This window comes from Centrocercus urophasianus, unplaced genomic scaffold (genome assembly GCF_019232065.1).
Source record: "Centrocercus urophasianus isolate 14NV4802_14NV808 unplaced genomic scaffold, USGS_Curo_1.0 seq_11, whole genome shotgun sequence".
Lineage (NCBI taxonomy): Eukaryota > Metazoa > Chordata > Aves > Galliformes > Phasianidae > Centrocercus > Centrocercus urophasianus.
Window position 1 is genome coordinate 26,464,859 of NW_024884253.1, and position 13,993 is coordinate 26,478,851.

Here is a 13,993-nt window from a genome sequence, read left to right on the forward strand (position 1 = left end):
AATCCACCTAAAGAAGAATGCACAGGATTGAATGCATGTGTTTTTTTCTGACAGCGTAAGAGCATGTTACAGCCAGAAAGAATGTCTAGTAGATTTTTTGTTTACTGCCTCAGTTTTTTGTGATCTGAGCTAAGATAGCATTAGAGAATTGGTCAGGGCAGACCTCATTATGTGTACACCTGTATACACTTTGTCTTGAGCTGATAATTACATAAACAGTGCAAACAGAAAGAAAATGATAAATCCAGAGACCTTCAGTAGACTGATACTAGAACCTAGATTTTTGCAATAAGTAGTCATAATGCTATGTCACTGGGACATAGGTCTGTAGAGGGAACACAAGTAAAAGTGAAACAAGTCATCAGTTGTGTTACTCTGCATTTCGTAGAACCCTGTGTCCCCACTGTATCCCAGGAAAGCAGGATGCAGACCTATTGGGTCCCAGTCCAAGAAGGATACATCCTTCTACAGCCACCGGTACTCCCACTTTCTCTTCCTGATCTACTTTTTCCTATAGTTCTGTGCCTCTCTGTAGAAAATCACTAACTGTAGTTGTGCAAAAAGAAAATTAAATGATCCCAAGTCTTTCAGATCTTGCAGTCTAGGAATTGATCTGTGTTCATACGATATGGAGGATAGAAATGAAGGAATAGGGGAGACACAGCACACCCTCTGGGGGTTGAATCTAACTTTTTATTCTCAAAGAAAATATGATTTTAATATTTGCCTTTATGGTGAAGTGCCTCCTTGAATTATAAAAATAATTTAAAAAATGACAGTGATCTTTGTGCTAGTAAGGGCATATGAATAATAGCACTGTGACCTACTGGCAAAGGAGGGGTAGGGGAGGAAGGAAAACACTGGGCACTAAGGACTCCCTCTTTATTGGTCATCCTAGTACATCATGTGGCCAAGGCTCCTTTTTAAAGCCCATCTCTTGGAGCTCATACTATCCTCACGGCTTCTATTTCTGCTTGATCCTGTGAAAGACTGCTACGTGGCCTGACAAAATGTGCGACCAGTTTGTGGGCACCTGGAAGCTCCTTTCTAGTGAAAACTTTGAGGACTATATGAAAGAGCTGGGTGAGAAATGTTACTTGAAATTATTGTGTCTGGGGAAGGGAAGGAATGCTGAATTTGAACTCTATTCCTTACTTGCTTTTTCTGTCTATGCTGTTTACCAAGGTCTTTTTAGTCCAACTACTTGTATTAAATAGTTTTATACTGGAGAACTTGGCTGTTTGGAGTAGCGTTGTCACGCTCCTATAACATAGAAAAATCTTGATTGGGAGGAATAGTTTCAGGTAGGCCAAGTCTATGCATGCCTAACTGGTAGAGCTATAAATGAAAGTAAGCACTTTGCTGCAGTATTCTATGTGAATTTGCTTTTAAGCTTTTGGAAATACGAAGTGGTGTAATGCTAGATTGCAGCAAGCTTCTCCATGGCTAAGAACACATCTAAATTTGCTTTTGGACTAGGACACTGATTAATTGCCATGGCTATTACAGAAAGTGAATGAAACTCTGTGACTGCCTCCAGTGAATGTTAACAAAGAAAGCTGTGCAGATTGATGCAGATACTGCAGATACTTGCAAAAGAGTCAAACAATAGCACTCTAAAGGTGTATACTTCTCACTTAGAATTAAAATTGGGCTTTAAAAAGTTTCCGTATTCCAGAAGGATGAGGGAAGTATGGGGTAATTTGCACTGTTTGGATCTATACAGGGTAAAAATCCAGGGGTTTATTTGGAGATTAAAGGTAAAACACTCACTGAAAGTTCTGCAGCATGCATTTAGATGGCTTTCAGTGAGATTCTCACACTTTTCATCTTTACCCCAGATTTTACTCAGGACATAAGAGTTGCCAGCTATTTCTTAATCATTTCCTTTAATTCAGCCTAGCCACTGATAAATATATCTGCAATTTAAGTGATTTTTTATTCGTTTGTTTTTGTGGCTTACAAACTGCTGTATGTTTGTGCTTAGTTATTTTTAGATATAATTAGCATACAAGTTAGTGCATAAATCACTGTGGTTGTCTGGAGCAAGTACATATGCAAATATCTGGCACTGAAACTTTGCCTGTCTTCAAAATGTTGCTTTTGCTACTCTGACAACAGAGCGTACAATTTCTTTATCTCATCCCATCTGGCTTGGTCTATAAACATACCAGCTAATAGGGAGAGTCTCTTATTTTCCCCAGATAAGAGAAAATCATGAAGATAAAACTTTCATAGTGTCCTTTTTTATTTACAGGAGTGGGGTTTGCTACCAGGAAGATGGCTGGTGTGGCCAAGCCTAATTTAACTATCAGCATCAATGGTGATGTAATAACCATCAGATCAGAAAGTACCTTCAAAAATACAGAGATCTCTTTCAAGCTGGGTGAAGAGTTTGATGAGACCACAGCAGATGACAGAAAAACAAAGGTGAGTCCAAAAATGGCATTTTCCAACTATATATATTTCAAAAAGATTGTTGGATAAGGAGGACAGAGTTGCTGTTCTGACATTGAATCTTGAAATGCTGGTAGTAAAGGTAAACGTGCTCAGATTGCTTTTTGCTTCAGTACTTTTTAGACATGGAAACAGTCTCTTCTTTGGTCCAAAGCACCCTGAAATAGTCATGCTTTGCTTTTTTTCCTCCAACAGAATGTCATCACCCTAGACAATGGCACATTGAAGCAGGTGCAGAAATGGGATGGCAAAGAGACTGTTATCAAGAGAAAAGTGGTGGATGGGAATCTGCTGGTGGTGAGTTCATTTTTGCTGTCTAATCACTGAAGTCACAGTGCAGAATGCTGTTTTGATGGATGCATTATATGGATTCAAACACAGGGAATAAAAACATCTGAAAAGACTGTGCGTTGAGTAGGAGGTCTTTCTGAACAAGTCTGGAGCATGTATTAAAACTGAAAGGGTCTTAAACTTACAGAATGTTATAGAAGTATCTGCATTCCATCCATAGCAAGAAATGGTTAGGAGAGAATAGGGTGAAATATAATCTCAATTAGGGAAATATTTATATTTTATAATCTCAAAGTCCTGGACAGGATAGCGGATGCATTAACAAAGTCCAGGTTAGGTCCACCCTTTCTGACACAAAATACTTCTGTTCATCTCCAGTAGATCCCCCATAGCAATGTCTGAGGGCCAAGTTGCAGTCTACCAGTAACCATGTCAGTGCTATTATGCTGTAGCAAAAAGAAAGTAGTGGGTATCTGATCTCCTTTGATTGTTGTTATCTGGGCAGACAGTGCTGTGCTTGACTAGTGCCAGTGAGGCTCAGCTGCAGTTTGGGGTTTCCCAATGTTGCTCTCCAGTTTAAGGAAAAACACTTTGAAATGCCTGGGGGAGAACTAACAATGTCTTTTTAAAAGGCAGCTGGGATTCCTACATGCTAGAAAATGATACACATACATTACATTCTTGTGGAGTTCTGCCTTCCCTAGAGAAAATGATGTGTCTACAAATTTAATACTTACATTGATTTGAATAAAGACCAGAGGAGAATAAATAAAAAGTAGTTTTTAATAACAACTTCATTGGAAAAGTCTGAAGAAAACAGAATTTGATCTAGCAGAAAAATAGATGAGGACAGAGCCTATAATGCAGAGGATGACACATGCAGCTGGAAGTTGTGTAGGACTCTGTGTATGTGCTGTACACACATATGGAGAAGATGAGCCACAGCTATAGAAGGTGAGGAGATAAGAGAAAACTGCCTAGATCTAAAATGCCCCTTGGGTTTTCCAGGAGCCTTTTTTAAGGCCCAGAAATTGAGGAGATCAGAAATCTCCTGGAGAGGCCAGAACAGTCCTTTGATGTTGCTTTAGTCCTAGGCTTCTATGAATATTTTAGACTTTTATTTCTGAAGCTTCCAATGTTGAGTTTCATCATTTTGGCAATTGCTCTTGAAAGAGGAGAAATGCAAATTCTTTCTTGCATTGGCTCCCAGTACATAAGTAGTTTTCTACCTTCTGACTATCAAATATGCAGTGAGACTTAAAAGCTGATTAAATATGTATTTCTTTCCAGGAATGCACCATGAATAATGTTACCAGCAAAAGAGTTTATGAAAGAGCATGAGGAAGCCATCTTCACATGGGACTGATGCTCAAGGCTGAATAAAAACAACTTCACTGAAGGAGAAAAACTCCACAAATACATTTTGAACAGAACTGCATTTTTTACAGATGTATCCCTCAAAATTACATGCAGCTAGCCTGATTTGTTGTGGCTATTCAATAAACCATTCTGCTTTCTACAACTCTTGTGTGTGTTGGTATTTCTCAGAAAGGGCCTTGGGTTTTGCAGTATGGGGATGGTGCTATGTGGGATGCGTCATGTGAAAGCCAGCACCATGCTTGGTAACTGTGGTCCATCTCACTGCAGAAAGAGGGTCATAGCCCATCCAGTTGGTGGTATTTGCTATGTAATGGAGGTAGATGAAGACCTGGATACAAACCATCATCTGATGACGTGTATTTGCTGTGTACAGTCCACCAACTGCAAGGAGCCTGTGGCCAAGATGCCCACCATTGGAATTCAGTGTGAGCAGGGAACCTGGCACCTCACCCATGGCTATGGTTTGAGAGAACATAGAAAAGCTGAAAACCTTAAGCTGGGGGTGATCTGAAGTGGTTTATTCTTGTTCAGCTCCACGTGGAGTGAAACCAGAGCTGCTGGAGCTCTCAAGTGTGATTATGTTAATAATGTGCCTTTCCCTAACATTTTTTTTTTGCCCTAGATCAGACAGAAAGCATGAACATAAAGATCATATTTTAGAGAGTACTCTCAAGCCTACTAAAAAGCATTTAAAGGTTTTCTCTTGTTACAGCCTCCTTACTCTCCTACACACATTTTCCACTAGGTCATTAGATTAAGACAGTCTTTGAATTTTATATCTGTTAGAGAAAGCTTTTATGGGAACACTAACTTCTTTAGATGCAAAGACCTTTAGGAGCCAAATTTTTACACTCTTGTTTTTGAGTTCCTTTTTTCTACGGCTTTTAGTTCTCGACACCTACTTCAAATGTTCAATCTTAATTTCTTAACCTGGAAGGAGGAGAGGATGAAAAATTAGGAAATCTTGGGAAAATCTGAACAAGCATCTGAGAAGATGTGCAGTATCCACCAAATGGGAAAAACACCACATCTGGAGCCTATGACTGGGTTGACCATTTGTGAACCACACTGCACATTCCTGAAATCAGCTGTCAGAGGTAACAGCACTGGGACCTTATGCCAGCAGCAGAAACCTCATACGTACACTTGGACTTTCTTCTGCAGGACAGACCTTGTCCAAGATTCTACACTATTAGCACAGCTGAAGAGGGGGAAAGGTAGGGCTTCTAACCTACAGATGAACTAAGAAGTCATTTAAGAGCAGTTCTGAAAGGTTGTCAGCAAATTCTGCGGAAAAATATTGAAGGAGCCGTGAACAAGCAGCTCCCTGTTTTTATTATGGCTTCACTAATTGTGAAATGTCATCAGCTTAAAGAACAGCAGTTGCATAGGGGAAGGAAGAATGCTTTTGAGTACCCCATACATACAGTATTCATTTCTTGAGTAAAATGAGATAACCCTCAGGTAAATGAAGTGTGCTCTATCAAAAGTGAATAAAGGTGACCCTATGCATTTCCAAGCATCTTGCCCTCACCTGCAGAGCAGTACAGGCCACCATCTCCTTTTTGAAGTGCTCAACTATTCTCCAAAAACCATTCAACAGCATTCCTTTCTTAAAAAAAGAACTATGTTCCTGCAGACCCCATTGGCCACAGCAGGCACCTCTGAGTGCTAAGAGGAGCAGGTTTTTACTTGCTAGCTTATCGGCTCGCTATTCCCATAAAGGTTTCATGGATGATCAGAGGAGAAGAGGATTCAGCCACAGATTTGTAGCAGCTCAGAAGAAGGATGAGACAAGGCTTATACTTTGCTCTGACCTTCCTGTTATTTTTCTGTTTAGCTTTGAATTCTTGGTTAGCACTGCGAGGAACACAGAATACTTCTGCATGGGGGTCTGCCAAGCCCAAGGTCACCCAGCTCTGCTCTCCATACCCTGCCCTCAGCAGCTTTGGCCTGGTCTCTTGGGTCCCCCAGCTAAGCAGACAAAAAGTCATTCACACCCCCAAACTGGAGCTGTTGGGAATAGGCAGACTGCTGGCCTCATGTTTGCAGTCAGTCCCTCGGCTCCCTCATGTAAGCATCAAAACATCCTTGGTGTCTTTAGGCAAGGCAGGCATTCGGCCTTTCTTTGCTTTTATTTCTGTCTGGTTGATCTCCCCTAGGATTTTAATTAAGGTGTCCTTGGGATGAAATGTGTCCAGATCATATTCCCTTTAAAGAAGTTGACATAATCTCACATTTTAAGTTCTTTTAATATATATTCTCCTCATGTTTTGTCTTTGTTTTTACAAGATTTAACATTTCTTTCTAGTCTTGCTTCATATTCTTCAAGTGCATTTATTTCAAATCCCATGTCTCTCCAATCACAAGAAAAAATGGAATCAAAGATCCTCTCATCATGTGCGTGCACAATCCTTGCCACATTTTTTCTTTACACTTGAAAAAAATCCTTTCCACAGATATTATTTCTACTGAAGTTATAATTCCCTGCTCTTCTTCTTTCTAGACTGTAAGTCCTTTAAATGAAAGTACTGATCTTTCTTGGTGACAAAGAGATGGATGGTAGCAATGTCAACATTGTTTGAGACTGCTTAAGACTGGGGTTTTTGTCTGTATAAATAATTCTCTGTCACTTTTTTTTTCTTAATGTTACTGGTACTGCACTATAGCTGTTCTATTCTGACTAATTTGCTCTTTCTGAATTTCTTTGGATCTGATTTTACAATGTCCCAATCATCTTTTATTTCCCAAAGGCACCAGCCTTGTCTTGTTAAAGTGCCTTTATTATATGAATAGGACAATTAAATGAAAGAACAAAGAATGCCTGAGGGACAACGGTAGAATATTTTCCTATTATTCACTGAGAAATAATGGATAGTTTCATTTAGAAGAAGCTTTCTCATTTCCAAAGATTGGATAAAAGACCTAGCCATTTCTAACACTAAATATGATGTAATGTTTTAGAGTAACACTGCATGGACATATTCATAAATTCATTCACACTTATATACATTTTACAGACAAAATGTCTGCTTCCTATTGTGGGAAGAAAGACTCATTCTTTTATTTCTTTTTATTTTAATTTATTTTAATAAACTCGGGACTGAACCCCTTTACACTGCAGTGTAATTAGACCTGAGCAATAATGGGAACTTCTCTCAATTTATCCTCCATCTTACGACCAATAGGATAAAAACATTTTGCATTTACAACCAATACTTGTAATTTAAGACTCTGACATTTCCACACAACCTCAGAATAATCCAGAGATTATTTTATATTCCCTGCCCAAGTTGAATCTTACTTCTGTTTAAGCATTTTTCCCTTACTGTATATGGCAGCTGTTGAGACAAGACTCACATCTTTGCTACCTCATTCCAGCATCAGTTCCATTCCATTCTTTCTATCCTGGATGCAACAAACTCAGTTCTGCAACCTGTCATACCAGCATCCCTTTATCCTTGCAGTGAAGATCTGAGATGTTCCCATATGTGGTCATAGCTCAGAAATTAATTATGCAAAAAAACCCCAAAAACACCAAATAGGTATAGAAACCAAATAGAAAAGAAGCCTCTTAATACTTTAATGTAACAAACAATCATTTTCTCCAGGAAGTTAGTTTAGAAAGGAGAAAGGCAGAATTACACTTGATGTGTTCTCACACTGCAGTTTCATTTATTTTGGGTTGTCTTGAATTACAATTCTTGACATTCTTGCCTGTCAAGTACACATATGGTTTATGCTACTAACCACAACACAGCAATTCTAAATGTACATTTACAAAAGCTTTTCAAACTTTCACTCAGTGCTTCTAATGCCACGTTAACATAGGTGAGCAGAGTGTCCTTGCCACAAAGAATACTAATGATTTCCTGGGATGCATTAAGAGTAGTATTGCCAGCAGGCCAAAGGAATGCCATCATCTCTGCTCAGCACTGGTGAGGCTACACCTGGAGAACTGTATCCAGTTTTGGGCTCCCCAGTACAGGAGAGACCTGGACATACTTGGGACAGTCCAGCAAAGGACCATTAAGGTGACAAAAGGACTGGAGCAACTCCTGTGAGGAAAAACTGAGGGATCTGGGGCTGCTCAGCCTGGAGAAAAGGAGGCTCAGGGGGATCTCATCAATATCCATGAAGATCTGAAGGGAGGGTGCGAAGGGGACAGAGCCTGTTCAATGATGTCCTGTGCCAGGACAAGAGGTAATAGGCATAAATTGAAACAGCTGTTGTTCTCTCTGAACATTAGGAATCACTTATTTATTGGCACAGTTTTCCCAGACAGGTTGTGGAGTCTCCTTCTTGGAGTAATTCACATGCAGTTTAGATACAGTCCTGGTTAGTTGGCTGTAGATGGCCCTTCTTGAGCACGTGATTTGGGACGGATGAACACACATGCTAATCCAGACAATAATGTCACTAGAAGAAGAGATGTCAGTGACAGATTTTTTGTTGACACATCTGGAGGTATAAAGTGTTTGGTGTGCTTCACATGGCACGGAAGAAGCCATTGCCCTTCTTGACAGCAGAAAAAAATCTCATGACATTAGGAGACATTTGAATGCAAGACCTTTAATGACTGCAGTAGCTTAAATATGAGTATGAAATCTAACTATGCAGGTGCAGAGAAGCAAGAAGGGAATAGTGTATTTCCTCTTTCTAAGCCAATTAGACTGCTTACATCTCACCAAGTGACTTTGTACTAAGCATAAGCCCTTTAGAGCTGAGCTCCACTGATGCACCGCTATTCTGAACTTGCCCTTAGTTGTAGAAGAAGGGAGACAGTGAAGCTTGACTGCTCCTTTTCTATGTGGTGCTTTCTGGGCTATACACAGGGAAAAACCAACAGTTTGGACTCATTGCTCTGATTCAGTGGCAGAAATAATTCCATTATGTTTGCAAAGAACACAACACACAAATCCTTTCCTGGACATGACAACAAAGCAACAAAAAAATGTGTAAGCAGATCCTTGGCAAATCTTCCCTCACATTAACGTGGTTTTGATTTACCTGTCATAGAAATGACAACAGTAGTAACGGTGGCAGCAGCAAATGGTGCTGGGAGGACAGTCAGAGCTGAATTTCAGAGGGATAAAGTGGCTGGTGGCTACATATGGCTCAGATCTCACCACAGTCCCCGGACTGCTCCATGTTTCCAGCAATGGCCTCACATCCCCAGCCCCATGTGTGCTTTACTGTTCTGATCTACCAGTGGAGGAAGCTGAGGCAGGCGTCACCCGGAGCCTTGGTACAGATACGGCTGCCTTGGACAAGGTGCACATTGTCTTGCCCTGGCACTGCTGCTCCCATTGGCCCATTCTGACCATTACAGGGACTGGGCATCTTTAAAAGGAGGCAAAAGAGATCTGAGTCAGGCACAAAATTTCCTTGGCTCCCACCAAGAGCATTTGTGACTGCTGCCTCTCTCTAGGACCACTGCCTCACAAAGCCAACACGATGTGTAACCGATTTGTGGGAACCTGGAAACTTGTCTCCAGTGAAAATTTTGATGACTATATGAAAGAACTGGGTGAGAGATGTTGTGTGCTTTTTCTTCTTTTTCTTTCTTTTTTTTTTCAAGTAAGTTTCCTTTGCAAATGCCTCTTCTTCATCTTACGCTTTGCTCATGAATAGTGCTTTCTTCCTGGCCATATAGGCATTGCAGTTATAGTTCTAGCATAACTTATTTCCTTAACACCTAACATGGAAAGAAAATAAAGACTTCTGTTATAAATTTACCTCCGTCTAAGTGAACTAACCTGATCTAACCTGTTTGTAATGAGAAGGATCTAAGGAGATGCAGAATTGTTTTATGTTTCTCTTCATTGCACTGTTAAACTCGTGACTTGTGATAATTTACAATATATAATGGAGCTGATGTCTCATGACACTTTGGTTTCGGAGTTCTAAATCCTATGAATGAATATATCTGTTTCCGAGAAATGCCAGGAATGTAATCAATTGGGCATTGTTTTTAATTCTAATGCTGGCTTCATTCCTAGATAGCAAGTGCACACAGTCAGTTACAGCATTTCTTTTGCTATATAAATGATTCACTGAGACACTAATTCCCCTTATTTGAAATGTTAAACTGAGTAACAAAAGAACTTCAGTAAATTAATTAACCAGAGTAAATGTGGGATGCAAGTCCAGCTACAGACATTCTTCTGAAGATTGGAACAGAAATGTTTCAGTACTGAATAATTACTGCAAATAGTATTATACTTTACAGATAACAACATATATCCTTTTGTATGTATCTTCTCATGTGAGCACTTCATAGCATTAATGCAGCAACTCTAGCTATCCCCTTTCTGTTTTTATAAAACAGTGACATATCATTATTTGTACATGAACTTGCCTTTTCCTCTGAAGTTCAAGAGTCATGATCCCTAAGGTATCTTAGTAAAAACCTACGAATTGCCTATTCTCCAGTATATTCTTTGCTTTAATGAATAAGTAACAGCATAATGGCAGTTCAGAATCCAGTTTCTTCCCAGCATCTTGCTAAGAGAAGTTCAGATTCTAAGATTATTCAACGATTTTCATATAAAAAGGATTTAGTTGACCTTTCGTGAGAAATAGTTCTATCTCTACAAAGACACATGCACGCTACTAACCACCAGTATTTCTTCCTAGTTAAATGTACACCAGTACATACTCGAGTGAATCTTTGCTTCTTGCTGGAGGCGCGTGCCATCAACTGGGGCTGCGTGATCATCTGAATACAGTGCTTCCACATATGAAGAATCAGTGTCTCATGTGAAGAAAGCATTATAGTATTCAGGAATAAACTTTTCCTCATTTTTCTACTGAAGTTTTTCAAAATGATACTGAGTTTTTTGCTTCCTAGAATGTAATGACAGTTTTCTTCCTGATTTCTAGGAGTGGGCTTAGCAACCAGGAAACTGGGTGGCCTGTCAAAGCCCAATGTGATCATTAGTATGAAAGGGGACATAGTAACCCTCAGAACGGAAAGCACCTTCAAAAATACAGAGATTTCCTTCAAATTGGGTCAGCAGTTTGATGAAACAACAGCAGATGACCGGAAAGTCAAGGTAAGAGGGCTGGTGTTCTCTGAGTGGTCCTAACATACTAGAAGAGAGACAGGAGGATTTTTTCCTACCCTCTTAGTGTACTATGAAATTCCCAGGTTATTCAAGAAAAGCACTGAAAGAAGAAATAATACGATGCTAGCACCACTGGTAAGAAGTTTATTGTTAGCAGAGAACGCAGATCTGGTTGAATATAAAATGAGTCGCTACTCTAATCTGCAAAGCTTTGATTACAGCTTGAGACTCTTCTCTTGGCCTTTGTAGAGCGTTGTAACCTTGGAGAAAGGGTCATTGGTTCAAGTTCAGAAGTGGAATGGCAAAGAAACCACAATAAAAAGAAGACTGGTTGATGGGAAAATGGTGGTGGTAAGTTCCAGGCTCTTACTTCTATGCTGCTGCATGGCAGGAGGATGCAACATTCAGTTGGCCTCTGTCTAAGCAGAGTGACAGTTTTGGCTTATGAAGAAATAAGGATGGAGAAAATGGGAAACAAGCTTAAGAAACAACCTGGAAGGAAATAAATGTTATTCCATAACAGCAAATTGTCATTAAAGTAATTATACTGGCAGAGATGTCAAGATTTGAGATCATATTTACTGATCTCAAAATTATTCTGCCTAAAAGAAATGTAGTTTTCATAGAGTAGAAATCTGTGAAATGTAAAAAGAAGTTTGCAAGCCAGAAATTTCTGTCCCTGGAATGGCTCTTTTCTTTTTTCCATCTTCAGAATGAATCCTGTCCACCTTAGAAAACTCATTCCATACCTTTTTTTGCACACCTGTTTCTACTTGTGCCGGTCAGTTCATACTGCTGTTTGTTTTTTAGGCATGAGCACTTCTAGCTAAAGGTGCTGGAGGTTTATTGCATGAAAGGCAGTTCTCTGTGCCTAATTCTGCTGGTGATATTGACCTGCAGCAGGGCCATCACGTCCTGATGGCTCCTCTGAAAGGCCCTTGGCTTTGAGAGAAGCCCATCCTTCATGAAGGCTGGGGACTTTCCTCAATCCATCTAACCTACCTACCTTTCTCACAGAAAGGACTGTTAAGCACTGGAACAGGCTCCCTAGGGAGGTGGTTGAGTCACCATCCATAGATCTGTTTAAAAACCATTTGAATGTGGTGCTCAGGGACATGATGGGTTGTTAGAGTTAGGGTAGTATGGTTAGGTTGTGGTTGGACTTGATGATCTTGAAGGTCTTTTCCAACCTGAGCGATTCTGTGATTCTCTACTAGGTACATAAAAACCACAGGGGAGCCAATCCGGTGTCATAATACATTTCAGGGAATTGAGATTTTACTTCCGAATAAAGAGAAGTATCTTAGAATTGAAGAATGACAGAATGTCTTAGGATGAAAGGAACTTCAAGGACCATTGAATTCCAACCCCCTGCCATGAGGAGATCAGGCTGCTCAGAGTCCCATCTAACCTGGCTTTAAAAATTTCCAGGCATGGAGTGCATACAGCTTCTCTGGGCAGCCTGTGCCAGTGTTTTGCTCATTCCATCAGCAGCCTATGTCCTATCCCTGGCCTAGGACAGGACTGCTGAGGAGGACTCATTTCTGCACACTGCTGAGCCCTGCCTCATGTCCTGCCACCTCAGTTGCACTTGCCTGGTGGCTGTGAGTCATTGAGAGCCACTGAGGGCCACCAGGACAAAGGGGTCAGGAGAAACATCTTGTGATTCATGAGTGCAAAGTTTTGTAGGCCAGAATCCTGACCTCTGAGCTGCACAGGCTGCATCTGTTTCCACAAAAACATGTTTGTAAAACCGAAAGCAGTTGTGAGCCACAGTATGATAAACTGGGCCTTGATGATGTTTTTATCAAGCCATAACAACGGGAGTGCTTTTTTTTCCTATAAGCTGAAGCTAATTTTGCATTCTTTTTGTTATTATATGCCATTTAATTAAAAACAAAAACAACCAACCAACCAAACAAAATCACTTATTGCACTATAACTATAGTTTTGCTATCTGCTCTAAAAATTATACAGATTTTCAAAATATGATATCTGGATTTTCAGTGAATTCAGGGGTACTGCAGCAGACATATTTGCTGCCAGTGAGATCCTTATATTAATCTTTTCTTTTGTGCCTTAGGAGTGTGCCATGAAAGGGGTTGTCTGCACCAGAGTCTATGAAAGAGTGTGAAGGAACACCTTCTCTGCACCGGACTGGGACTGGCTCTAAAAACTCACCCTAGCCCAGTGACCAAAGCTTCATGCACTGTGCTTCTTTATTTTATTTCCTTTTATTGGGAAAATGACTCCATTAAGATTTGATATTCCAGAGCCATAGTGTGACTAATCCAGAATATTGTGGTGCCTCAATAAAAGCTTCTCAATAAATGAAATAGAGCGTCTGCCCATCAATTTTTAAAGTTTGCTTTCTCGGATGCTGCCCATCTTTTCTGTTCTTGTCTGTGTAAACGGTCAGACTATTTCTGTGTAAAATGCTAAAATACAATCGATCTGCCTCTGGGAGAGGGCTAACACTGTTTTCTTGGTGTGTGTAAAAGTTCTCATCTCATGGCTGCAATGTAAATGCAGTAAATGATTTTTCAGTAAATTTCAGTAAATGATTTTATTGCTGAATAGTTCCTATAGGGAAAATCATCTTAACCAGAATAATTTTTGACTTGCAGTATGATTTATTTTTTCAGTCTTTTAGTTTTACTGCATCATTTGTTCTCACTGTTCTCATCCTAAAATGCTTATACTTCTCTTCGTACCATTTTCTATAACATGGCATTTGCTTGGAAGAGAGCAGCTTTAGGAGGATAAATTATCGGGATGTATTCCATATTTCTCTG

General features: G+C 39.9%; 2 protein-coding genes across 3 annotated transcripts; both read left to right on the forward strand.

The window, feature by feature from the left end:
- The first annotated feature begins 921 nt into the window (after positions 1-921).
- LOC122171940 (fatty acid-binding protein, adipocyte) lies at positions 922-4,270 on the forward strand. The gene is made up of 4 exons (XM_042839871.1): positions 922-1,083; positions 2,258-2,430; positions 2,653-2,754; positions 4,039-4,270. Exons 1-4 carry the CDS (start codon positions 1,011-1,013, stop codon positions 4,087-4,089), a joined length of 399 nt encoding a protein of 132 aa, XP_042695805.1. The 5' UTR covers positions 922-1,010; the 3' UTR covers positions 4,090-4,270.
- Positions 4,271-9,585: 5,315 nt separating this feature from the next.
- LOC122172024 (myelin P2 protein) lies at positions 9,586-13,332 on the forward strand. 2 transcript variants are annotated; one of them, XM_042840012.1, is made up of 4 exons: positions 9,586-9,658; positions 11,014-11,186; positions 11,448-11,549; positions 13,282-13,332. In XM_042840012.1, the coding sequence occupies exons 1-4, from the start codon at positions 9,586-9,588 to the stop codon at positions 13,330-13,332; spliced, it is 399 nt and encodes a 132-aa protein (XP_042695946.1). The 2 variants fall into 2 exon arrangements, with proteins under 2 accessions (XP_042695946.1, XP_042695947.1); XM_042840013.1 differs by lacking the exons at positions 11,014-11,186; positions 13,282-13,332 and having other exon boundaries at positions 11,448-11,533.
- The last annotated feature ends 661 nt before the right edge of the window (positions 13,333-13,993 follow it).